At 45.7% G+C, this 25,557-nt stretch overlaps 2 protein-coding genes across 3 annotated transcripts in view; one reads left to right on the forward strand and one right to left on the reverse strand.

Moving 5' to 3' along the window:
* AXIN1 (axin 1) overlaps nt 1-17,191 on the reverse strand; it is a 186,365-nt gene extending 169,174 nt beyond the window's left edge. Inside the window, exons 1-2 of one of the 2 annotated variants that reach the window (XM_054042109.1) lie at nt 16,971-17,191; nt 13,734-14,702 (exon numbers count right to left, since the gene is read on the reverse strand). In XM_054042109.1, the coding sequence (XP_053898084.1) occupies nt 13,734-14,611 (878 nt within the window). In that variant the 5' untranslated portion in view covers nt 14,612-14,702; nt 16,971-17,191. Of the gene's footprint in view, nt 1-13,733; nt 14,706-16,970 lie in introns of both variants that reach the window. The other variant, XM_054042110.1, reaches the window with a different exon arrangement.
* Nucleotides 16,641-17,468, forward strand: LOC128844517 (translation initiation factor IF-2-like). The gene has a single exon (XM_054042311.1). The coding sequence runs from the start codon at nt 16,641-16,643 to the stop codon at nt 17,466-17,468; it is 828 nt and encodes a 275-aa protein (XP_053898286.1).
* The last annotated feature ends 8,089 nt before the right edge of the window (nt 17,469-25,557 follow it).

Genomic DNA, 25,557 nt, shown 5'->3' on the forward strand with positions numbered 1-25,557 from the left:
TGATGGGGGACTTCAACTATCCGGATATATGTTGGGAAAATAACACAGCGGGGAACAGACTATCCAACAAATTCTTGGACTGCATTGGAGACAACTTTTTATTTCAGAAGGTTGAAAAAGCTACTAGGGGGGAAGCTGTTCTAGACTTGATTTTAACAAATAGGGAGGAACTCGTTGAGAATGTGAAAGTAGAAGGCAGCCTGGGTGAAAGTGATCATGAAATCATAGACTTTGCAATTCTAAGGAAGGGTAGAAGGGAGAACAGCAAAATAGAGACAATGGATTTCAGGAAGGCAGATTTTGGGAAGCTCAGAGAGCTGATAGGTAAGGTCCCATGGGAATCAAGACTGAGGGGAAAAACAACTGAGGAGAGTTGGCAGTTTTTCAAAGGGACACTATTAAGGGCCCAAAAGCAAGCTATTCCGCTGGTTAGGAAAGATAGAAAATGTGGCAAAAGACCACCTTGGCTTAACCACGAGATCTTGCACGATCTAAAAAATAAAAAGGAGTCATATAAAAAATGGAAACTAGGACAGATTACAAAGGATGAATATAGGCAAACAACACAGGAATGCAGGGGCAAGATTAGAAAGGCAAAGGCACAAAATGAGCTCAAACTAGCTACGGGAATAAAAGGAAACAAGAAGACTTTTTATCAATACATTAGAAGCAAGAGGAAGACCAAAGACAGGGTAGGCCCACTGCTTAGTGAAGAGGGAGAAACAGTAACAGGAAACTTGGAAATGGCAGAGATGCTTAATGACTTCTTTGTTTCGGTCTTCACCGAGAAGTCTGAAGGAATGCCTAACATAGTGAATGCTAATGGGAAGGGGGTAGGTTTAGCGGATAAAATAAAAAAAGAACAAGTTAAAAATCACTTAGAAAAGTTAGATGCCTGCAAGTCACCCGGGCCTGATGAAATGCATCCTAGAATACTCAAGGAGCTAATAGAGGAGGTATCTGAGCCTCTAGCTATTATCTTTGGAAAGTCATGGGAGACGGGAGAGATTCCAGAAGACTGGAAAAGGGCAAATATAGTGCCCATCTATAAAAAGGGAACTAAAAACAACCCAGGTAACTACAGACCAGTTAGTTTAACTTCTGTGCCAGGGAAGATAATGGAGCAAGTAATTAAGGAAATCATCTGCCAACACTTGGAAGGTGGTAAGGTGATAGGGAATAGCCAGCATGGATTTGTGAAGAACAAATCATGTCAAACCAATCTGATAGCTTTCTTTGATAGGATAACGAGCCTTGTGGATAAGGGTGAAGCGGTGGATGTGGTATATCTAGACTTTAGTAAGGCATTTGATACGGTCTCGCATGATATTCTTATCGATAAACTAGGCAAATACAAATTAGATGGGGCTACTATAAGGTGGGTGCATAACTGGCTGGATAATCGTACTCAGAGAGTTGTTATTAATGGTTCCCAATCCTGCTGGAAAGGCGTAACGAGTGGGGTACCGCAGGGGTCTGTTTTGGGACCGGCTCTGTTCAATATCTTCATCAACGACTTAGATATTGGCATAGAAAGTACGCTTATTAAGTTTGCGGATGATACCAAACTGGGAGGGATTGCAACTACTTTGGAGGACAGGGTCATAATTCAAAATGATCTGGACAAATTGGAGAAATGGTCTGAGTTAAACAGGATGAAGTTTAACAAAGACAAATGCAAAGTGCTCCACTTAGGAAGGAAAAATCAATTTCACACATACAGAATGGGAAAAGACTGTCTAGGAAGGAGTACGGCAGAAAGGGATCTAGGGGTTATAGTGGACCACAAGCTAAATATGAGTCAACAGTGTGATGCTGTTGCAAAAAAAGCAAACATGATTCTGGGATGCATTAACAGGTGTGTTGTGAGCAAGACACGAGAAGTCATTCTTCCGCTCTACTCTGCTCTGGTTAGGCCTCAGCTGGAGTATTGTGTCCAGTTCTGGGCGCCGCATTTTAAAAAAGATGTGGAGAAACTGGAAAGGGTCCAAAGAAGAGCAACAAGAATGATTAAAGGTCTTGAGAACATGACCTATGAAGGAAGGCTGAAAGAATTGGGTTTGTTTAGTTTGGAAAAGAGAAGACTGAGAGGGGACATGATAGCAGTTTTCAGGTATATAAAAGGGTGTCATAAGGAGGAGGGAGAGAACTTGTTCACCTTAGCCTCTAAGGATAGAACCAGAAACAATGGGTTTAAACTGCAGCAAGGGAGGTCTAGATTGGACATTAGGAAAAAGTTCCTAACTGTCAGGGTGGTTAAACACTGGAACAAATTGCCTAGGGAGGTTGTGGAATCTCCGTCTCTGGAGATATTTAAGGGTAGGTTAGATAAATGTCTACTAGGGATGGTCTAGGCAGTATTTGGTCCTGCCATGCGGGCAGGGGACTGGACTCGATGACCTCTCGAGGTCCCTTCCAGTCCTAGAATCTATGAATCTATGAATCTATAAGTGGGCTGTAGTCCACGAAAGCTTATGCTCTAATAAATTTGTTAGTCTCTAAGGTGCCACAAGTACTCCTGTTCTTCTTTTTGCACATATATACTGAATATGAAGGACGATAAATTAATATCCTATGCTAGCCCATGAGAGTGCCCTTGGAGTTGACAAGCAATTACCCAGTACAACCCTTTGGGGCCTTTCAGCTATCAGATAACAAAACAAGGTAACGCCATACACTCCTGCTAGAGACTGCAGACGACTCAGCAATGCCTCATGATCACCAGTATGGAGAGCAGCTGGTATATCTGCTATATCAGCAGTGACCCCTAATTGTTGTTAATCGCTAAGAGAACATCGACCAAACAACAAGAGCTGTACCAAACCCAGATCTGTACCCAGACTGACAAGGGTCAAGATAATCAAAGACAACTAGAGCTACGAGAACCAATGTGCCACAACCTTCTCAAAATCTTACTCCAAAAGAGAAGACACCACACTGGACTGCCTAGACTGTCTATGTCAATGTCAAAAGATGATTTTTTGAAGAAAGGAAGCATGCTAGCCTCCATGCTCTCCCTAACAGAGAGACTATCTCCAGCAATAACAGATTGCACTGGCCTTCACCAGCCAGGAAGGACTTGATTCTGACGCACAGATTGTGGCCTATTATTGGCTACAAGTCAAGGTTGTGATTTTCCTCAAATCAAACAAAACATTTTTTTCCCTGGGGAAAAAAACCATTAAGATTTTGCAAAAAAGTCACAAAACAGAGGGCTCCAAGTGATTCTCTTTCAAAGCATATTATTTTCCCCAAGTAAAAGAAGGAACATCTTGTCCAAGAAAAAGCTTGTACTTCTGTAAATAGAACAAACAAGCTCCCCTAGTGAGGTCTAACGCTTTTTTGTATCTGCCCTTACATACAAGTATACCTTCAGTAACTATTTGCTCTTTCAGTAACCAGCCTATTATGAAGTTTCAGCCAGACCAATCCAAACATACTAAAACATGTTCAGTTAATGCTGAGCTGGCTACACCACAATGCAGGTTATAAAAATGGACAAAATTCTGAATTAAACTGTCCTAGGTTTTTACTTCCACAATTTCCCCCCACTTCAGCGCAATGAACCGTGACACACACTCCTTCGCCAACAGAGGCTGAGGTAGAAATTTGGGTCTCAAAATGTAACTGCTAACAGAGAAGAAACATCAAGATCACCTTCCACTAGCCACGCTTCAGCTTCTTCTTCTTGATATGCACTCAACTTATGACATTTTTATTTGGGATCAGTTATGTTCACTGAATTATTTTTCAGTGTTCTCTCTGTGTAGCTGCAGTTCTTCACTGTTGGTTAAATCAAGTCAGATTTCCACTAAAACTGCAAGAGAAGTGTCCGAGTAAATTGTCATGTCCTTCTGAAACCTCCTTCAATTGTTTCTGTAAGTCTCATACCTCACAGTAGAGTACCATGTTATGAAAAAATGGGCTGCATTTTGATCAGAGTCCATCTCATGCTTGGTGAAAATTTCAACACTGATAATATTTGAATACAAATATACAGAACTTTCTAAGAAGAGTCCTTGGGGAATCATGGCATCTATCCTCCTTTTTCAACAAACCAACCAACTCTGAAGTTAATGGTGATTGAAAGCATTTTTGACTATGCATAAAGTTTTTTAAAATAGAGAGAGAGAGAGAGAGAGAGAGATACCTATCTCCTAGAACTGGAAGGGACCCCTGAAGGGTCATCAAGTCCAGCCCCCTGCCTTCACTAGCAGGACCAAGTACTGATTTTTGCCCCAGATCCCTAAGTGTGGGGTCCCATCGTGACCCTTACCTCCTCATGGAACTTTCCATTAGGTTGGTGTGGGGATGATACATCCCCACACCTCCCCCCTTTTTCTTAAATAAGGCCTGTAGGAGGGTCCAACTAACATTAGGACAATTACTAGCCACCTGACTACTCTCTTCGAACCTATAAAACTGACGACAGGTGACATTCAACAACTGGGAAATATATAGAGAACTAAAAAATACCATAATATTACATAAATACCCACGAAAACCATTGGGGTGTAAATAAGGATAGCCAATAAGACATATTCTAAAGGGATCCGATGGGGGTGGCCATGGACAAGCAAAAAGGGCTTCTTGGCCAGTCTGGTTCACCCAGGTGACCCAAACATTTTGTCATGGGTTAACAAAAGGTACAGAATTTGGACATACAAAGACCCCTGCTCCTATAATAAGGAGTCCGAACAAATAGAAGTACAGCATTATCAGGTGTCTAGGCTGTGACAAACAACAAGTGCAGGTCCGGTGTCGCGAGGTTCTGTGGATCCGGTGTCACTACTGGATAAGCCTCGGGCGCAAATTCCCCCTCTATATGGGCTTTCCTAATAAGTCCGTGCCAACGCCTTACGGGGTCCGGGGGGCCCGAGCCGCCCGGGATATTGTCCGAAGCATGTCGCAGGGTGGAAACATCGGTTGAGTATGCCGGAGGCTTTGGAGCAAACGGGTTGGCGACATCCAGTGGCTGGTGCGTGGACACGTTATTCCGTCCAGTGCACCCAATCGCGCAGCCCCACAAACCACAACGAGGACAGGGGGTAGCTACATCATCCGCCGGAGGGATCTTATCCGGTGGTTTTTTCCTATATGTCCTTTCAAAGTTAGATAAGCCTGGCTCCGCCATTCTTTCCAACCTATTCCGCAACTGCTTACCCTGCCCCGGGAACTCCGCCCGGAACTCTGGGGTACAAACATCATTGGTGACAGGAAAGCCGGGCTGGTTCAGGGCTTGCAATGTGTGGGACTGCGGGGGATGGCTCTCACCGGCCAAATGGGACAACTGATTCAGCATGTCCTGTAGCTGAAGGCCCTGTTTGTACATTTCCGCCCGAAATTTTTGTAACTTATCCCCTTCTGGGCTCGAGACCTCCATTTTATCCGCAGGGTCGTCCGGTAACGGGACGATACTAGGATCAGCTTCGGGTGCATTGGGGATGAGTGGTATGATAGTGTCCTTACCCCCAAAGAACTCACGGGCTCCCACCGGCAACACATAAGGCGGCTCCTCTTTTGGCCGAAAGAGGTCATTAATGGCCGACTGGACCTCGGCTTCTGCCACAAGCGTCTCTATCAGTTTCTTAGATTTGCACCATATTTGGCTCAATGACAAGGCCTCCTTGTTGCCGTGAGAGACCGACTCCCAGAGGTCAGAGCCTAGACTTTCCCAGACTGCCTTATCAAAGACAGTATCAAGAGTAACAAAAAACCCGCGTCTCTGCCCCCATTTCAACAAACGGGACAACACGTCAGAGGGAAGCTTCTCTCCCTGCTTTTCAGCGATGCGTAATAAAAAATCATGCACCGTCTTCTCCTTTGCAGACAAAGCAGAGCCCATTTTATTAAATGCAGCCGCTCACCTGTGAGTTCACGAACGTCCCTCTCGGACGACCAGGAGCCGGTATCCTCCGATACCTCCTGCCTCGGCTGCCACCTCCGCCTTTTCTCACCGAACGCTTCAGTCGGCTGTGAGCTCATGAACGTCTCTCTTAGACGACCAGGAGCCGGTATCCTCCGGTACCTCCTGCCTCGGCTGCCACCTCTGCCTTTTCTCACCGAACGCTTCAGTCGGCTGCCTCGATGTCCAAGCCGAATCACGTCGGGGTCACCATTTGTGGGGTCCCATGCGGAGCGGATTCAGCTTGCAACCACACTGGTCGTGTGCTTTATCCGCTCCACATGGGACCCCACACCTAAGTGACCCCCTCAAGGATTGAACTCAGAACCCTGGGTTCAGCAGGCCAATGCTCAAACCACTGAGCTATCCCTCCCCCAATGGTGTTGTTTATTTCACAATGCAGTTTAAGTAATAAGCTTTGTACCCATAAATCAGAAGTTTAGGATCTTTAAATCCAAGCAATTCTCATTTTTTAAACTTTTATTTTTATTGTCTGAGCAAATGGCTGTCATACTTTCCTCTACGTTCCTGGATGGCATCTTCACCAATTTTACATAATCTGTGGTTTTCTTTTGAGACATCAAATCAAATTTTCCTAGTATGGATTCTTGAAACCATTATTTCTTATGATTAACCAGCCATTTTTTCATTAATTTAAGTGCTGATTTTTCAGTTTTTATTTAAGTATATATTTTTCGCTCCAGAACCCCTATATAAAATTACATTTGAGATTATGACAAACTATGTTAAAGCCTACATTTACTATAATCTACTAAAATCAATTAATGTAAACAAATAATATTCAAGCAGTAGGTTTGCTGCCAAAGTCTCAAAAAAAGTCAAACTACAGAATTGGTGGGCGTCACTGGCTAAGCACCTGGAACCAGAGTTGGCTGAAGTGCTAAGCCAGCTTTTGACAGCAGTAGCCTCCTCTTGTGCAGGTGCAGAGAGTATTTTCTTCATTTCAGTTTATTCAACTCATTCAATTCAATAACTAACTCATACAAAGTTAAAAAACAATTGGGAGTTGAGAAAAAGCAGGGAAGTTTATTTTTCTCTTCCAATTTAGGACTAAAAATAAAGTGTGGAAAGAAGAGATCTACTAGTTTTAAAATCTTTAAGGACATGGGGTCCAGAAACAATCAGTTCATTTCACTAACTACAGATATTAAACAAAAAAAGTAACTCGGTTTTATAAGCAGAACGTGCTTTGATAACCGTATAAAAGAAAAGTATCTAGCACATTTAAGGTCATTTTTATTTTTTTAAAAAAATGTAATGCTGGTTTTGTGCATTTTAATTGAATTCTAAATTTCCATCCAAATGCAGCTTGAAACATGTGAGAAGTAAAAATGAAAAATCTGAATAAATTAATGTTATGCTATATTATTGTTTAAATAGTGTGTATAGATAATATATTCTCCTAGTTAGTAAAAGTAGTGCCAAATTATACGAAAGAAAATCAACTTTAAAAATTAGGAAAATAAAGTACAAATGCAAAACAAGATTAAAATTGATTTTAATCAAGCCACCCTGCAGCACGATATAGCGAAGATTCCAAGATGAATGCTTCAGTTATTCCTTTAAGCCAGTGGTCCCCAACGCAGTGCCCACGGGCACCATGGAGCCCGCCGGGGCATTTATGTGCACCCGCCTAGTGCCCAGCAGGGGAGAGAAGCCACAGCCCCGCGCCTGATGGGGACAGCGAACTCAGGCTGTGGATGCGGTGTTCTCTGTTTCCGGCAGGCGCAAAGCCCGCCTAGTGCCCAGCATGGAAGAGAAGCTGCGGCCCCATGCCTGCCGGGGACAGAGAACTCCGGGGGTGCAGACTGCGGGCGCTGGTGTTCTCTGTCCCCAGCAGGTGCGGGGCCGCGGCTTCTCTCCAGCTTAAGTCGCGGCCCAGTGCCTGCTGGGGACAGAGAACTCCGGGGCTGCAGGTTGCGGGCGCCGGTGTTCTCTGTCCCCAGCAGGCGCAGGGTCCGCCTAGTGCCCAGCAGGGGAGAGAAGCCGGGGCCCCGTGCCTGCTGGGGACAGAGTACTCCGGGGCTGCAGGCGCCGGTGTTTCTGTCCTCGTGGCTTTTCTCTGGCTTCTCTCTGGATTCATATATTATGTAATATTAAATATGATGTTTTTCGTATTATTTAATGTACAAATACAAAATAAGCCTTGAAAAATTGTTGGCGCCCGCCACACTCTTCTGAAACCATGAATGTGCTACTGGCCACAAAAAGGTTGGGGACCACTGCTTTAAGCTGATCATTTTGTGCTACAATTAAGGCAATGTTGTTAGAATGAAGAAGGTTGCAACTTTTTTATCAAGTTAATATCTTTGATTTTCAATTATTGTTATGGTATAATCACCCATTGATCTTTGCCATTTGTTGGATGTTGAAGGTGAATAGAGACCACTCTGAATTTACCTGGAATTGAATTGCTGCTGGAAGGCCTGGAACAGGGACTTACATTATCACATATCTATTTTAAAGTCTTACTTGCAAGATCACCAAACTTCTTCAAATCATTGTACTACGCTTCCACTTCAATAAAAGTTTTATTCAATGCACATTTGTTCTTGAACAACCTAAAGAAACCAATTTTTTCCCACGTTTTGAGATGAGCACAGATCTGTCCAATTCTACCACTTAACTTCTGACAATGTTTACATTTACTTTTAAAGAGTTAAAGATAAGTACTTCCGTCCATTCAAATCACTTTTCCTATTATTTCCTTCAACTTTGGTTATGCTGAGTCAGATAAATTCACATGCTGAAGTTTGATAATCAGTACACACAATTATCTGTTTTCAGTATTAAATAGCAGCTTTCACATTTACTATAGTTGGAATGAAATACCACCGCCGTAGTGCATTCAACTCTGCGAAGACTGGAAAATAAGATTAGCTAGCCAGCTTCATAAAAAAACTACTTTATGTTATCATACATCGCGCCCACCTTCCACAAGTTTCCCAGTTCTAGCAATTCAAGCTGAGTCAAACTTTCCACTCTAAAATAGCCAATGACAATTGATTCCACCTTTAACCATGTCCTCCTCCAATCACGAATCACTCCACCTATTTTCGCTCTCTAATGTATGTCATGTTCATGGAAACATTTCAGAGTGACACAAATTTTCAAAAAATTTTAAAAAACGAGAAACCAAACACCACTAGATTGTTTTTTCCAAAAATATAGCCAAAACAGTTGTTACACAATGCTGCCCCCTTAATTACTACTACCAAAACAAAGCCAAGAAAGTGTGTGTAACTTCTAAAACAAAGTTAATTATTCTTTAACAAAACGGTAGCTGGAAGTTTATAATTTAGTAAAGCAAGTATGTTCAACAGGAGGTTTTGTAACTCCTGGTTTATGGTGTAAGTCCAAAGGACATTCAGAGCTCCGGATGGGCATCCGTAGGTGGGGAGATCTTAGACCAAATAGCTAGTAGAAGAAACCTACACACATAAAAGAAGAATGTGACATATAACCTGGTAACTTTATGACTAGCAATAGAGTTCCAAATCTTTAAATGTGCAGGTTTTATTAGAATACTTCAAAATAAATCTGCAAGGCAGTTCTGAGGCAAAAGTTTAATTACTGCTCTTCATATCTCGGAAAAATCCGATCAGTGGATGTCAAAAGAAGGTTAATGAAAGATTTAGTCACGCTCACTACCATGCTAGTGTCAGTTTTGGAAGCTGTGCGTTAATGCACGAGATCTTCTGAGGTTACCTTCTTTGAAGTTCACTGATCCATAACCAATGTCCAATTAATTTGCAGTAGCCTACCTGCAATGACTATTGGCCTTTTCCTTCATATACAAAAACACAGTAGGTAATAAGATGACACTTTTTATTTTAAACAATGCTCTCCATACTACACATGAGTGAACACTCACCTTCAGGAATATAGCACACTAATAACAGGCTTAATTTAAATGGTTTGAGCAAATATTTATATTTGTTTAATTTAAATTGAAGTGATTTTAATCATGATTTAAATATCAATTTTAATTTTGTTTTGCATTTTTACTTTTCAGTTATTTTCCTAAAGAAAAGTTGATTTCTCATTGGTTGGTACCATTAAAACATTATTTTGCAGTGAAATATAGCCTTTTCCCCTAATTTTTTTTTTATTTTTGTTAATCAAGAGAATAATATATCTGTACTCATTTCAGTAATTCTATAGCTTAATTTAAAATTTATTCAGATTAATTTTTACATTTTTATTATGTTAGAAAAACAGTGAACGATACTTTTTTATTTAGTAGATAATTGTTATTTGTGTCAAGTTCTATTTCGATGGAAATTCAAATTGAATTGAAAATATACAAAAACATTTTAAAATGGTTGGGGGGGTTTATAAGTTAAATAAGAGCATCTTAAATGGGCTGGATACCTAACAACAAAATGGTTTATCAGAAAGTTTATCAAAATAGTTTTTAAAACAAACTGATTTATTAAATGTAGGCAGTCTAATTGGTGGTTAGTGAATTGAACTGACTGTTTCTGGTCACCCTGTCCTTCAAGATTTTAGAACTAGTAGATCTCATCCTCTCATTCCTAGTTTTTATTCATAGATTGGAAGGGGAAAACAAGCTTTCCTGCTTTTTCACAACTCCCAACTAGTTTCTTATCTCAGAATGAACTACTCATTGAACTGAACTAGCTGAATAAACTAAAATGAAGAAAATAGTCTCTCCATTTGCAGAAGAGGCTACTGCTGTCAAAAGCTGATTTAGCACTTTAACAAACGCTGGTCTGTTAGGCAGTAGAGCTTTGCCAGTGACTTTCACCAGTTCAGTGGTTTGACTTTCTTTAAAGCTCGGCAGCAAACACATACTGCTTTATTTTAAAAAACATTAATTTAAATTATTTTAATGGATTATAATGAGTTTAGATGTTAGTATAGGTTGACAATTATACTTTTTTTATTTTTCTTTAAATTGAATTTTAAAAAATCCAGTTTTAATAAAAAAATCAAATTAAAAAAAAAATTTATCCATTGTGGAGAAAAGTACTCAGGCACTTAAGTGTTTTCAGGACCAAGGTCTTAATGTTTAGAAGGCCACTCAAAACAATGGTTAGTATACTGTACCCTTGGAGGACTTTAGCTAGATGACCTGTTCTACAAGGATGGATTGGCAATTAAGATGTCAAATTACTTTTAGCTTATGAGCTTTTTGGGAGGGTGGATCATGTCTACATATATATTTGTACAGACCCTTTGCACAATGGGTCCTCTGGACCTACAGTAATACATATATTGATGTTTTCAAAATTTTTATTCCTATTCAGTAATTCCTGGTATGGAAACGCATCTCACTTAAGTGCCCATTGATGGCAAGAATTTCCAAGAGGCACTTGACAATGAAAAATCTGTACCCGTAGTGACGGACTGTTGGGTACAAAGTTTTACGAAAGATGAATATCCCAGTTTATTTTTTCTGAGATGCACAACCTGTGTTTAATCCCATCTCATATTGCTCTGATCTAGTATGAAAGCCTCTGAACTTTATGAACCTCATTACACAGTGCCACTAATTCATGGTGTTTTAAAACAGTTTTCAAGTAAGTATTCAACCAATACATTCACGGTATTTTCCTTAAATTAGATCTGAGAAGTGCAGAACTGCTAAATACTCTTTTGTTACCATTCTAGAAGTGAGAAAACTGCACCTCAAATAAATTATTTCCAATCTTAAAAGCTATTTAGCACGTAAATAAAAAGATACTTAAATCTTAAAATTTTCTAATCTTCCCTTATAGTAGGTACCCAATTGGTCAGTCAAAATGCACTTCAAGAAATGTTCAAGGTTTTTATTAACTCCACAGGAAAGTCCCAGGATGTGGGGTTTTGTTTTTCAGACTCTTGATTAAACCAGCAGGGAGTCACATGAATTCCCCCATTTTTCAAAGTTTCACATTCAACCTTCCCTCCTCAAAATCTGTACAAAAACAAGGATCAAAATGAAAATGCTTCAGCATCTGCAATGGGCTGAGGCTTTGCAGAGGGAGGGATGAATTTCCAGCTGCCAGCCTAAAGGGACTGCTGAGTGAGATTAAATCCATAAATACCTTCTCCTAAGGCTGGGGCAGCTTTGATCAGGACACTTTTAGCTGCTTCATTTTATAACCTTCACAAAGTGGCCAAATTTTAGCCTAAGATGTATTTTAAAAAGGTGATTTTATTTTAAAGAAATTAGAACACATTCTGGACATGTTACTGCACCTGGAGAACTCCCTGCTAAATTAAATATTTGGCATTTTAACTGAACTTACAAATCTGTGTTAGCTGGAAGGGTGTGGGAGGAATGACAGGAAATAGAGTAACTTATTTATGAAAAACAATTATTTGGATGAAAGGAAAAGCCTTAAAGGGAAAATAAATAGCTAAATTTGGCAACTCCTACTTTTGGATGGCACTGGTAGAATCCACTGTCAGAAAGCCTTTAAGACCAAATCAAAAATCACTTCCAGGGATTGCTATGCACCCCATTTGGTATAGAGGAATATGATGGCTACTATCGCTCAAGTGACAAAGAACTTGTAGTCACCAGCCACCGGTCACATTGAGTATTCCCTTCCATATTTACACAGCAAAGTCCTATTACGAGTAAGGCCCTACCAATTTCACGGTCATAGGATTTTAAAAATTGACGATTTCATGATTTCAGATACATAAATCTGAAATTTCACAGTGTTGTAATTGTAGGGGTCCTGACCCAAAAAGGAGCTGTGGAGATGGTTGCAAGGTTATTGTAGGAGGGTTGCAGTACTGCTACCCTTACTTCTGTACTGCTGCTGACGGCAGCACTGCCTTCAGAGCTGAGCGGCCGGAGAGCGACGGCTGCTGGCTGGGAGCCCAGTTCTGAAGGCAGCAGCAGCGCAGAAGTAAGGGTGGCATGGTATGGTATTGCCACTGCTGCCTTCAGAGCTGGGCCCTTGGTCATCAGCCGCCACTCTCCAGCTGCCTAGCTCTGAAAGCAGCAGTGCAGAAGTCAGGGTGGCATGATATGGTATTGCATTGCCACCCTGACTTCTCCACTGGTGCTGGTAGGGCGCTGCCTTCAGAGCTGGGCGCCCAGCCAAAAGTCACTGCTCTCCGGCTGCCCAGCTCTGAAGGCAGTGCAGAAATACCACGCCCCCCCCTAAAATAACCTTGCAACCCCCCTACAACTTCCTTTTGGGTCAGGACCCCCAATTTGAGAAACGCTGGTCTATCCCTGTGAAATCTGTATAGTATCGGGTAAAAGCATATAAAAGACCAAATTTCACAGAGGGAGACCAGATTTCACCATCCATGATGTATTTTTTGTGGCCATGAATTTGGTAGGGCCCTAATTATGAGTATATAAATCTACAATCCAACCACTAAATACTGACATTTCTCCCCTACAGGCCAAATCCGAACCTGGAAATGCAGCTCATTTGAATCATCCTTCAGTGCACATGAGAGGATCACCCATGGCCATGATTGATGCATTAGCCCTCCATCTTTCACCAGCCCTAGCTTCATATCACACTCTCCATCAGCTCCTTAAGATGAGAAACACACTTCAGGTGTGATTAATAGAAATCATAGAGAAACTGACAAGCGCAGTTCTCAGTTTCCACAGATATTTCAGACTGACTCTCCTCAAAAAAAAAAAAAAGCTTGCATTCCAAACAAAATTTCCAAATGAAAAAGTAGCGTTCATCCCCAAAACTGACACTTACGCAGTCCCACGTGCATCCCCAAATTCACAACAGCCCCAAGAAGCCCAAACAGCTTTCATGGAAGTTCTACAGACACAAGACACTAGAAATTTTATTCTATCAGGCTAATGTACCTGAACTCTCTTCCTTCGCTATATCGCCTGGTTGATGTGGCACGCTGGGTGGCTGTCTCCAAAAGCAGCTTCTGAGTAAGCCTGCTGGATGGGGCTGAATCTCGGCTGGTTTCCTCTTCGATGTCTTGGTCACACTTCCACTCCTCATCCTCATTAAGAGTAGGCAAATATCCAGGCAGTCCTTTTCCTGTCCCAGATCCTGAGCTCTGATCACTATAAATTTTAGGACTTTCCCCACCTGTCCTTGTATATTCCAAATAAATATCTGACTTAAGGAACAAAGGATAGGTATTATCTTCGATCATGCACTGAATCTCAGTTTGGGCCTGGTCAAACATGTCAGGATCAATTTGCAGTTTCATAACACAATCTTTTATGAAGCTTTTTGTGGCTGGTTTGATTTGCCGGGATACTATCCCATTATTGTCCAGAATGTATTTTTTGTAAATAGCTTTAGCCAATTTGAGCCTCTTTTCCTCATTGGAGACACAGAGCTCTAGCTTCCTGAAGCCACTGCAGGCAAACCAGAAGTCCAGCAAATCTGCACAGTCCTCCTGCTTCAGGAAAGTCCTGAACAGATTTATCCCATCTTGATCATCCAACAATGAGTGCAACGACTCAGCCCATTTCAGGTAGGGTGGAGTTGGAGAAGCACTCCCCTCAGGTTCATACCCCAAATCCAGATCAGAGCGCCTCGGTGTTGCTGTAGAAGTCTCATTTTTAATCACGTCACTTTTACCAGAGTAGAAGCCGTGGCTGATTGGCCTTGGATCTGTAGAAACCAGCTCACCCTCCTCACCAGGGACCGGTGGCCTTGGAGCATCTTCGGTGAAGCTTCCCCCAAGATCCAAAGGGAAGCCTTTCCCCTGGATATTCATTTTTATGGTGCCTGCTTGCACAGGAACAATGAGGGAACAGGCTTAGTCTCAAAACACCAGTATCAGTAGTTCCAGAGTGAATGCGTTTGTCCTGCTAAAACAAATGAGAACAACATTAAGAAATATTGCAGACAAAAATTCTAACACAACTATTTTTTAGAATACTCCAGTATTTCTAAGCTTTCAAATACTGAGGTAGCTAAACAAACTGATGACCAACCCCTAGAAGAGGATTTCTTAAACAGGGGATTTACTTGAATTTTTTTAATGTGTATATATGTATACCAGACTTAAGTCATAAAACATACAGTATTTTTACATAGCTAAACACCAGGTAAATTCACGTCTCCATAATAGTTTTAGAATTTCTTTCAGGGCATATGAAAATATTCTGAAAAAACTTCCAATTAGCATTAAAATCAAGAATATAACTTAATCAAGCATGGACAACTTTCAATACAATCAACGATCATTACACATTATGAAATTCCCCTCCAGTCCTGGAAACATTTTGACAGTGTCTTAGCACATTTAACAGACAAGCATTTTGCGCATTCATTAGGTTAAGTTAACAATATACTTCAGTGAAATTAAAATCATAATGTACAGATAATCATAATACAGTCGTGCCCAGAATATTTTGCACTATTTCTCAATTACACTCCTGTAATAAATTAGCATAATGTAAAAATTGTGTGTATTGTGTACAGCACTACTAAATATATCATTATACTTCATGAAATGGAGGGTATTTACTGACACTTCATGTAAGCTAACAAACATCATTTGCTGCTGGCCCTGAGAACATTTCTAGTCACCACCTGATGATGAGAAACAAACAATATTTTTTAAAGTAATTTGAATCAACATGGTGCAGAAGGTGTGTGTTTATGGAGGCAGGAGTAGAAGCGTACAACCTCTGGTACCTACTTTTGTAATAAATCAATATAACTTAAATTCTTTAAAGACACTAACAAAAGTTGTGTTACAAAATAATACTGGTGAACTCAAAAACCTGAATGCTGTAAAGCTGCAGCTGTCTTACAAATCACTTCTTTACATGGACTAACTCAATTGCATATGAAAATATGCCAAGGAAAATAATTATGAAATAAAAGCCTCTCTCACAAAGCTCACCCCACACAAAGGAATACATCTTTCAGACAACTTTCCCACTTCTGTTGCTCCCAACTGAGCTGAAAAAATACAGCTAGAAGGTGCCCTTGCTGGCCTTCAAGACACCAAACAGTTTGTATGTCATCACAGAACAAAATAAGGTGGGAAACAAGCAGGTTAACTGATTTTAATTCCTAGATAACTGTGCTTCAACTGTTTTTTGTGATCATGAGACCAAGATATACTGTTACTCATTACACCTACTGGATCAAAACACAACATTCAGGTGCTATTCTGAGGTTTGCCTTAACACCTGTAATTTAGTGTCTTCTTATTTCATACTATGCCCCGTTTACAGTATGTTTCTCGTCCATCACTAGAACAATGAGGCCGTGGAATTAATCTGATCTTCACAATAAAGATCCTAAAGTTCCCAGCACCTAAATATCCAACATAACGTTTCAACCTTTTCATTGAGTTGAACCCCACACTCCGAAACTGACACACGAGCCATTTTGCTCCAAGTTGCAAGCAAGGCTCCATTTCTCTCGACCTAATAAGCTCTGAGCATTTCAACTCCGGGGAAAGCTTGAAGGCACTTCTGTAAATCACCATGCCTGGTGACTCTGGGCACAGCCCAGGTACATGGTGCGGAGACACATGCACTGTCTGAGGCCCCGATCCCGGCGGCTATGTGCTGCTGTTCCGGCGCGGATCGAGGCCTTGGTGTCCAGACCCTGGATTTTCACCCTATAATCCCTCCTAACTGTTCGGATAATGATCCTCCCCCGCGCTGCCCAGGGTCTCCCAAGTGGGCTGCTCGTTCGCCCTGCTGCTGGCCAGTGCCCCGAGCTCGGAGGCTCCCGCAGCCCCGGGCCAGCTCCGGTAGCGCGCTGCGGCACTGACAGGAGCCATGGCTCCGCCTGAGCGAGCAGGACGCGGGGCCCGGGACCCTCGCGGGCCGAGCCGGCACTCCGCGGGGAGCCTGGCTGCCCGCACCCGCCGGGGACCCCGGGAGCCCGATCCCCCTCCTCCCGCCGGCCCGGCCGGAGCCCAGCGCCCGCGGGCGGATCCCGCACGCCCGGCCCGGCCCGGCCCGCTCCCCTCCCAGCGCGGCGGCCTAGCGCCGGCTCGGAGCTGGCCCGTCCCGGCGGCCCCACAATGGGGCGGCCTCCCCGGCTCGGCCCCGCGGCCTCGGCGCAGCACGGCCGGGGCCTGGCTCCGGCCGCTCCCGCTCGCTCACCCGCTCGGAGCAGCCGCGGCGCGGGGCCCGGCCCATGCGGCTCAGCAGTGGCGGCGGCCAGAGGCCGCAGGCGGCGGCCGCGGGGAAGCAGCACAAGGCGGGCGGCCCGGGACCCCCATGGCCGCAGCCGCTCGGTCTGGCGGCGACACGGAGAGCAGCGAGCCCCGCACGGCTCAGCCTGCGCCGCGGCTCCAGCCCAGCCGCTGCCGGGAGAGACCGGCTCCGCCGCGCCCCCCGCGCCTCCACCCGGTACTGCGGGCGCCGCGCCGGGAGAGCCCGAGCCAGGAGGCGCAGGAGAGCCCCGGCTCCGGGGGCGGGCTCCGCCGTGCTCAGGAGAGGAGAGAGCCAAACCTGGAGCCTCCAGAGCTGCTGTCCGTGCCCTCCGTGCAGGCCGGGCTGCACGCCTCCCTCCCCTTTCCCACTGCAGGGAACGAAGCCGTTTCCAAATTTGGCAGCAGTGCTCTGCAGAAGCCAGCTCAGTTTCCCGGGTCATTTTAAAAAGAGGATATTTACCAACTTTGCAAGACAAAGGCATACAGCTGCTCCTTTCTGGACCCTGGTCCTGGACAGGCTAACCTTTGGGGGTTCTTCTAAACAATCACCCGCACTCTGCTAACATCGCTGCCACAAGCCACTTTAAAAATTAAATACAAAGAGCTTATCCTTATTCATTGTAACCTCATCAGTCTCCAGTAAGAAAAGCCATCAGACCTCTCAGCTCCATCACCATCTTCCCATTTGCCATGCTACAGGGACAGTTACCTTTGCAGCAGCTGCAAACTCCCTGTTTCTAATAAGGAACTGCCTCCAAGTCCAACTCTTTTCTCCCACCTCCAATCCTAGGCCCTATGAGTAAGAAGGGACCAAGATATGGGGGAAAGTGAAGGTCACATCATCAGAGGCCCAACTCTGTACCTTTGCTGCACCTTTGGGGTTTGCCAGATGAAAGCCCTTGTCTACAGGGCCGGATTAAGGCACAAAAGGCCAGTGCCTAGGGCTTTAGCTCCTGGAGTCATGTGATTACATCAAAATCTCAGTTTTCATAAACACACAAAGTTAACTTCTAGCCCTCCTGGTTGGATAGAATAGTTTGTAAACAGGACACAAGAGTAATTGATGTCTGTTACCTGCCTGAGTTTGCTGAGAGCCTGACCTAGTAGCTCTGATGAGGAGGAGGAACTGCTCTATACACCATGTTATCTCTGAGACATGCTGCTCTGAGGAGCTTGGCCCATCCACCTCAGGTGCTGGGACAAGAACAGGGGAATCACTGCTGCCACCTCTGCTGCTCCCAAAGGGAAGGGGAACCTGCTGCTGCTTCTAGGCAGGGAGAAGTGGGCCCCATACTGCTGCCTCTCTGGGGGCAGAACTGGGGGACCCCGTCATTGCCACTGGAAGTGGGGAGACAGGGCCACAGGGGCCTGATGTGGTGCCGTTCCTAAAGGCCCAGATTGCTTTCATCCTGCCCAGCCCTTCTGGGGGACCTGAGTAGAGTGACCACCTTTGCTGGATGGAAATAAGGGAAAACCATGTGAAAAATAAGGAACAATGCTTTATTTTAAGGGACATTTTAGGAAAACAGTATTTCCATGAGCCTATGTATTTTTCTCTCATGTACATTTCTACTGCCTTCAAGCATACCATGCAATTAGTGTAAGCTTCAATGTTGTGTAAAATGGTACTTATCAGTTTTAATACATTTCAGTACATGTTAAAATAAAGGACCTGAGGAAATCTGTTGGGCTGAGACTCAGCCGTTGGGCTTCACAAATGAGAGAGAAAGAGGCTGGGGGTTTGGACAGAGTGGATAGTGGGAGAGATCCTTATCCTCATAGCAGAGCCAGTTCTATGGCCCCAGTGGAGAGCCTGGCTCCTGATTCCATCAGCTCTAATCCCAGCCACAATGGTTTTTCCTTTTCCTTTTCCCCCCTTTTATTTTTATGATTGTTCCTTCAACCTAAACTATCATAAAACTCAAAAAAAAAACAAAAAAAAAACCACAATCAATATGTTTAGGAGCCTGCGGAAAGACCATGGAACAGGGGTGCCAGCCACCCACTGGGACTGGGGGGCTGGAATCTTCCAGGAAGATGGGAACTAGTTGGTGACAGGGGCCCGGCTGTCATCCAAGAGCACCACTACTCAGCCCTGCTCTCTAGCCCTGCCCTGCTGCCAATCTGTGTTATCCATGCCCCCCTTAAGGAGTGTTGCTGTGCCAGTGAATAGGAGGGGAAGCTGGCCTGTAAGGAGGCATGGGAGGCACCAGAGCCCTGCAGGAGCTAGCACACGCAGTAATGTGAATTACTACCACCACTGATGCCTAAAGAGTGATATTAAGTGAAATCAACTGTTCAGCCTTTTCGCGATCCAATGCTAGAAACACCCCTCTTTCCATAATGACCACAACAAAGGTAGGGCAAGACCTGCAGCATGCCTTCCCTCCACCACCACCACGACCTGTCTTATCAAGCTGCTGCTCCCAAGTGGGTCAAAATTCTCATACAGCACCTTAGCATTTAGCCCCAATGCAGTACCCTGCTCAACATGCTGGAAACACAGGTGGAAATGAAGCAACCAGTAGCTGTGACTGGCCCAGAGAGCAGGTGGGTTCTGTTCCCCTACTGAAAGGAGTGCAAGTGACTCAGCTGAAATGCTAGCTTGATTGGGTGACTCAAATCCCAAAGGCAGGGGGGTAAAATAGTCTGTCCTTTTTCTCCCGTTTATTCTGAACAGAGTAACCCAAGCTAGAAATAATCCTTTGGAAAGGTTCTGGCCAGAACACTGCCCAGGAAAGGCTCACTCTTCAGAGACTTCTCTGTCTGCAGAGCTGAATCTGGGAAAGGATGTCTTAATTTAAAACTGAAATACTGGTGTGGTTCCCAAAGTTCAGTAACCAACAGGATTTAATGCCATGTGTTTGCCTGAAAAATATTCCAAGCCTTACATTTGTGTCAGTGGATGAAGGGGTGTAGATACTTGCCTTAAGAGTTGCTCTTTTCAAGTCAAACAGATAGAACTGGTTGAAAAAACAGGGTAGGTATTGTCTCTGATTTCCCTACTCAGTTGAAATAAATTCTGTAGCCAGAGTCAACATGTGAACTCACCAAGAGGTGGCGCTATAGGGAGTGCAATGTGAAAAACAACTTGAACTATAACTCTGAGAAAGGCATGATAGGAATCATGTCCTACCTAGATATAGACTGTTTTTTAAAAAACTGTTGGTTAAATATATGTTACCACAGTTAAATTTGTAATGTTTCCAGGCTCAGGAAGAGTTCTGCACCACATTCTGCAAAAGCACAGAATGGGAGCTCTGTGCCCATCACTCAAGTGTGGGGGTGGGGGTTGTTACCGTAGTTCAAGTCTCTGCTGCTTACCATGTGTTCATGGCTGAATTAGGGTTGCCAGGCATCGGGTTTTCAACCAGAAAGCCCAGTCGTAAAGGGACCCTGGCAAGTCTGGTCAGCACTGCCAACCAGGCCATTAAAAGTCCGGTCGGCAGCACAGCGGGAGTTTGGGGCTAAGGCAGGCTCCCTGTCTGCCCTAGCTCCAAATGGCTCTCAGAAGCGGCCGCCAGGTCTCCGCAGCCCCTAGGCCCATGGGCAGCCAGGGAGGCGCCATGCGCTGCCCTCGCGTTTGCAGGTGCTGCCACCACAGCTCCCATTGGTCGTGGTTCCCAGCCAATGAGAGCTGCAGGGGCGACACCTGCGGGCGCGAGGGCAATGCGCGGAGCCTCCCTGGACACCCATGGGCCTAGGGGCATGGAGGGAGGGGGGATGGAGCTAGTTAGGGTGGGACCTCAGAGAAGGGGTGGGGTCTTGGAGAAGGAGCAGTGCAGGCGTCTTCGGTTTTGTGCCTTTAGAAAGTTGGCAACCTTGGGTGAATAAAGCTTTTCCTGTTTAAAATGTGACTCTTCTCTGAAAAATGACTATACAAAAGTCCCATTCTGACTCAGCAAACCAGCTATCTGGGCACGTTCCAGTGTTGCCAAACCTAAAAGTTCAAAAATCCTGTGATAGCGCCCCCAAAATCATGAGGGGCTTAGAAACAGAAAGATTTGATGTGTAGGGTCTGTTTTCTGATGTTTAGGGTTACCATATTTCAACAATCAAAAAAGAGGACAGGAGGAGCCCCGCCCTAGCCCTGCCCCCGTCCTGTCCTAGCCCCGCCCCTGCCCCTTCCATTCCCTCCCACTTCCTGCCCCCTCAGAACCCCCAACCCTCCCCCCCACTCCTTGTCCCCTGACTGCCCCCCAGGACTCCACCCCCTCCCTAAGCCTCCCTGCCTCTTGTCCCCTGACTGCCCCCTCCTGAGACCTTCCCCACATCCTAACTGGCCCCCTAGGACCCTACCCCCTACCTGTCCCCTGACTGCCCCAACCCTTATCCACACCCCCACCCCCTGACAGCCCCCCCGAACTCCTGACCCATCTAAACCCCTCTGCTCCCTGTCCCCCCCCCTCCTGGGACCCCTGCTCCTAACTGCCCTCTAGAACCCCACCCCCTACCTAAGCCTCCCTGTTCCTTATCCCCTAACTGCCCCTTCCTAAGACCCCTCTCCCTAACTGCCCCCCCAGGACCCTACCTCCTACCTGTACCCTGACTGCCCAAAACCTTATCCACCCCCGCCATAAAGCCCCCCCCCAAACTCCCAACCCCCCCCCCGCTCCTTGTCCCCTGACTGCCCCCTCCTGGGACCCCTGCTCCTAACTGCCCCCCAGGACTCCACCCCCTACCTAAGCCTCCCTGTTCCTTGTCCCCTAACTGCCCCCTCCTGAGACCCCCCCACCTGTACCCTGACTGCCCAAAACCTTACACCCCCAACCCCCAGACAGCCCCCCCCGAACTCCTGACCCATCCAACCCTCCCCCCTGCTCCCTGTCTCTTGACTACCCCCCCTACCCCAGAACCTCCCTGCCGCTTCTCTGGCCCCCGGCCCTTTTACTGTGCTGCAGAGCAGCGCGCTCGGAAGCGGGGGAGGGGAGCAGGGTTGGAGCTCCAGACTGCCGGAGGCAGAGGCCGGCCGGCCATCTGCGAATGCAGGGAGGGAGGGGAAGGGAGGGAGAGGAGGGGAGTGGTGTCAAGTTTCAGGAGAGAGGAGGGGGAAGTGAAGGAAGGGCTCTGGCTGCCGGAGCCCCGAGCGAGTGGCAGGATCCGGGCTGCCCTGTAAGCTGCGCACGCTCTGCATGGGGGGCGGGGGAAGTCCGGAGATTGACAAATTCCCCCCGGATGCTATTTTTAACTCGAAAAAGCCGGACATGTCCGGGGGAATCCAGACGAATGGTAACCCTACTGATGTTTGAATTCCCAAGAGGTATCACCCCTTTGTGTGTATGCACACGTGTGTGCCTGGGAGTGCACATGTTCAGGTATGCGTAGGCATGTGTGTGTGTGTGTGTGTGTGCACGCGCATAGGCACATTTCAGGGAATGTAATCTGAAATATAAAAACTACATACATGGCAGGCCCCTCATCCAGCACTTCTCACTGGCAGGAAGGGTCCTTCTTGAGCAGATACCCTACACCTTTCCCTGCTCTCTTCCAGGGGCTTTCAGCAGCTCTTTCCCCTGAGTACTGCCCCCCAACTTGCTCTCTAGAATCATAGAATCATAGAATATCAGGGTTGGAAGGGACCTCAAGAGGTCATCTAGTCCAACCCCCTGCTCAAAGCAGGACCAATTCCCAGCTAAATCATCCCAGCCAGGGCTTTGTCAAGCCTGACCTTAAAAACCTCTAAGGAAGGAGATTCCGCCACCTCTCTAGGTAACCCATTCCAGGGCTTCACCACGCTCCTAGTGAAAAAGTTTTTCCTAATATCCAACCTAAACCTCCCCCACTGCAACTTGAGACCATTGCTCCTTGTTCTGTCATCTGCTACCACTGAGAACAGTCTAGATCCATCCTCTTTGGAACCCCGTTTCAGGTAGTTGAAAGCAGCTATCAAATCCCCCCTCATTCTTCTCTTCTGCAGACTAAACAATCCCAGTCCCCTCAGCCTCTCCTCATAAGTCCTGTGTTCCAGCCCCCTAATCATTTTTGTTGCCCTCCACTAGACTCTTTCCAATTTTTCCACATCCTTCTTGTACTGTGGGGCCCAAAACTGGACACAGTACTCCAGATGAGGCCTCACCAATGTCGAATAGAGTGGAATGATCACATCCCTCGATCTGCTGGCAATGCCCCTACTTATACAGCCCAAAATGCCGTTAGCCTTCTTGGCAACAAGGGCGCACTGTTGATTCATATCCAGCTTCTCGTCCACTGTAACCCCTAGATCCTTTTCTGCAGAACTGCTGCCTAGCCATTCGGTCCCTAGTCTGTAGCAGTGCACGGGATTCTTCCATCCTAAGTGCAGGACTCTGCACTTGTCCTTGTTGAACCTCATCAGGTTTCTTTTGGCCCAATCCTCTAATTTGTCTAGGTCCCTCTGTATCCTAACCCTACCCTCCAGCGTATCTACCACTCCTCCCAGTTTAGTGTTCTCTACACAGAGAAGTTTCCCTTTCTCCATCTTGCTTCCCACCAGGCCACTGGCCCTGTCTAATTCTCCCTTCTGCCCCCCATCGCAAGCCTTGCAGTTATTGCCTTTCCCACCAATGGGCTCAGTTCCCTTTCCAGCACTCTCCATCCTATGGACAGCGTTTCTGGTCCCTGCCCAGCTCCCTCCCAGGACAGTGCCCCTGCTTCCTCTCCTGCCTCTCCTTTTAGGATAAATGTGGTGTTTAGGGCAACTGCCTGTGTGCCATTCAGTGCAAATTACATAATTAACTAATTTGCATGTAACAATGCAATGTCAATCCCAGGCAAAAAAAGAACGGAAAAACGGATATGGGATTAAATTGATAAAGAATTACAGGATAGGATCGAAAGTAGGTCTTGTCTAACAACTCTGATTTCATTCTTTGACGAGCTGTTACAAGTTTGGATGATAAAGGTAACTGCATCGATGCAAATAACGTAGACTTTTTTAAGGCATTTGACTTAGCACCACATGGCAGTCTGATTAAAAAAGTATACAATAGCAATAAGCACGTGTTAAATGGATTAAAAACTGGCAGCTAACTGACAGAGCTCAAAAAGTAGTCGTGAAAGGGGTCAGCATGCAATGTGGGTGTTGATAATGGGGTTTGACAGGGGTCAGAACTAGACCTGATGCTGTTCCACTTTTCATCTATGATCTGGAAATAAATATGAAATCACTGCTGATCAAGTTTGCAGATGACATAAAGATTGGCGGTGTGGAAAATAATGAGGAGGATCTGGAGGGATTTGGATCACATTTTAAAATGCGGTTGAAAAATTGCAGGAGAGCTGGAGAAAATGCCTTACAGTGAAAGCTTGTCAAAAAGAAGATTGAAAGGGGACTTGATTACAGTGTATAAGAACCTTTGTGGGGAAATGGGATAGGGTGTGTACACCACAAAGGCCCTGAAGGGGTTTATGTGGGCCTGAGAGGCCAATTAACATACCTGGCAGCACCTGCAAGAGAGAGAAAGCCAGGCTGAATCCATATTGAAGCCCAGCTGGGGAGGGGGTGGGTTGTGATTATAAAGCCTGGAAGTTTGTAACAGAAAGGGGCTGGGCTAATGTCTGACCTCCAAGTGAAGTCACTCTGGAAACTGAAGAAGAGTCTATTGGAGAGGGAGAAGGGGAGGGGGAGAGGGAGAAACAAAAAAATAAAAGAGTAGAAGCAGATGACAATATTGGCAAAAAAGCAAAGCTGAGAAAGGAAATTAACCAAAGTGTTATAACTGTAAGATCCCTAGCCAAAGAAATAAAAGACAGAGATGTTAACCCTGTGAAAGTAGCTGACTGGATTGAAAAAAAGCATAGAGAATACAGTAAAAGCCAGTAGGTTGCACCATGGGGTTCTTTTAGTTGAATTTAAAAACAAAGAGAAGGCTGATAAATTGCTAACAATGAAAATACTAGGGAAAGTTAAAATCAGTTGCCAGCTACAAAAGTATTTGACTGAAACAAAGGGGGTAGCCTGTGGACTGCCATTAGAACGGCCCAATGATGAGAGAACAAAAAGCCTAAGAGCAGGGCCGTCCCTAGCCATTTGGGTGCCCTACGCAGCCCCCCCGTGGGGGGAGGGCTGTGTGGGGCCCCAGGCTTCCCCCCCCCCAGCGTCTGGGAGGCAGGAGCTGTGGGGGGCCACTTTTGGGGGCCCCACAGGCCCAGAGTGGCCCGGGGGATTAGCGGGGGGGGCCGGGAGCAGCCCGCTCCGCTTCCCTCGCCCTGGCCCCAGCCGTGTCACTCAGGGGAGAGGGCTTGGGGGAAGGGATCCCCCACTCACCAGCAGCGGTGGGAAGCAGAGCAGCCCGGCCCCAGCCCGCTCTACTGCGCCAGCTCCCAGCTGCTGCGCTCCACTTCCCGCTGCTGGTGAGAGCCGGGGGTGGTCCTTTCCCCAACCTGAGCGACATGGCTGGGGCCGGGGCAAGGGAAGCGGAGCAGGCTGGGGCTGTGTCTCTCCGCTTCCCGCTGCCCGTGAGTGCAGGGGGCGATCCTTTCCCCACGGGAGCGGTGCTTGCAGGCAGGAGCAGCGCAAGGAGACCCCTGCCCCCTCCAGGCCGCTGGGGGCATGC

Source organism: Malaclemys terrapin, chromosome 10 (assembly GCF_027887155.1).
Source record: "Malaclemys terrapin pileata isolate rMalTer1 chromosome 10, rMalTer1.hap1, whole genome shotgun sequence".
In the NCBI taxonomy this organism is placed as follows: domain Eukaryota; kingdom Metazoa; phylum Chordata; order Testudines; family Emydidae; genus Malaclemys; species Malaclemys terrapin.

Excerpts from the sequence above, each read along its gene's own strand:
- LOC128844517 (XM_054042311.1), top strand. The coding sequence starts at position 16,641 with ATGGCTCCGCCTGAGCGAGCAGGACGCGGGGCCCGGGACCCTCGCGGG.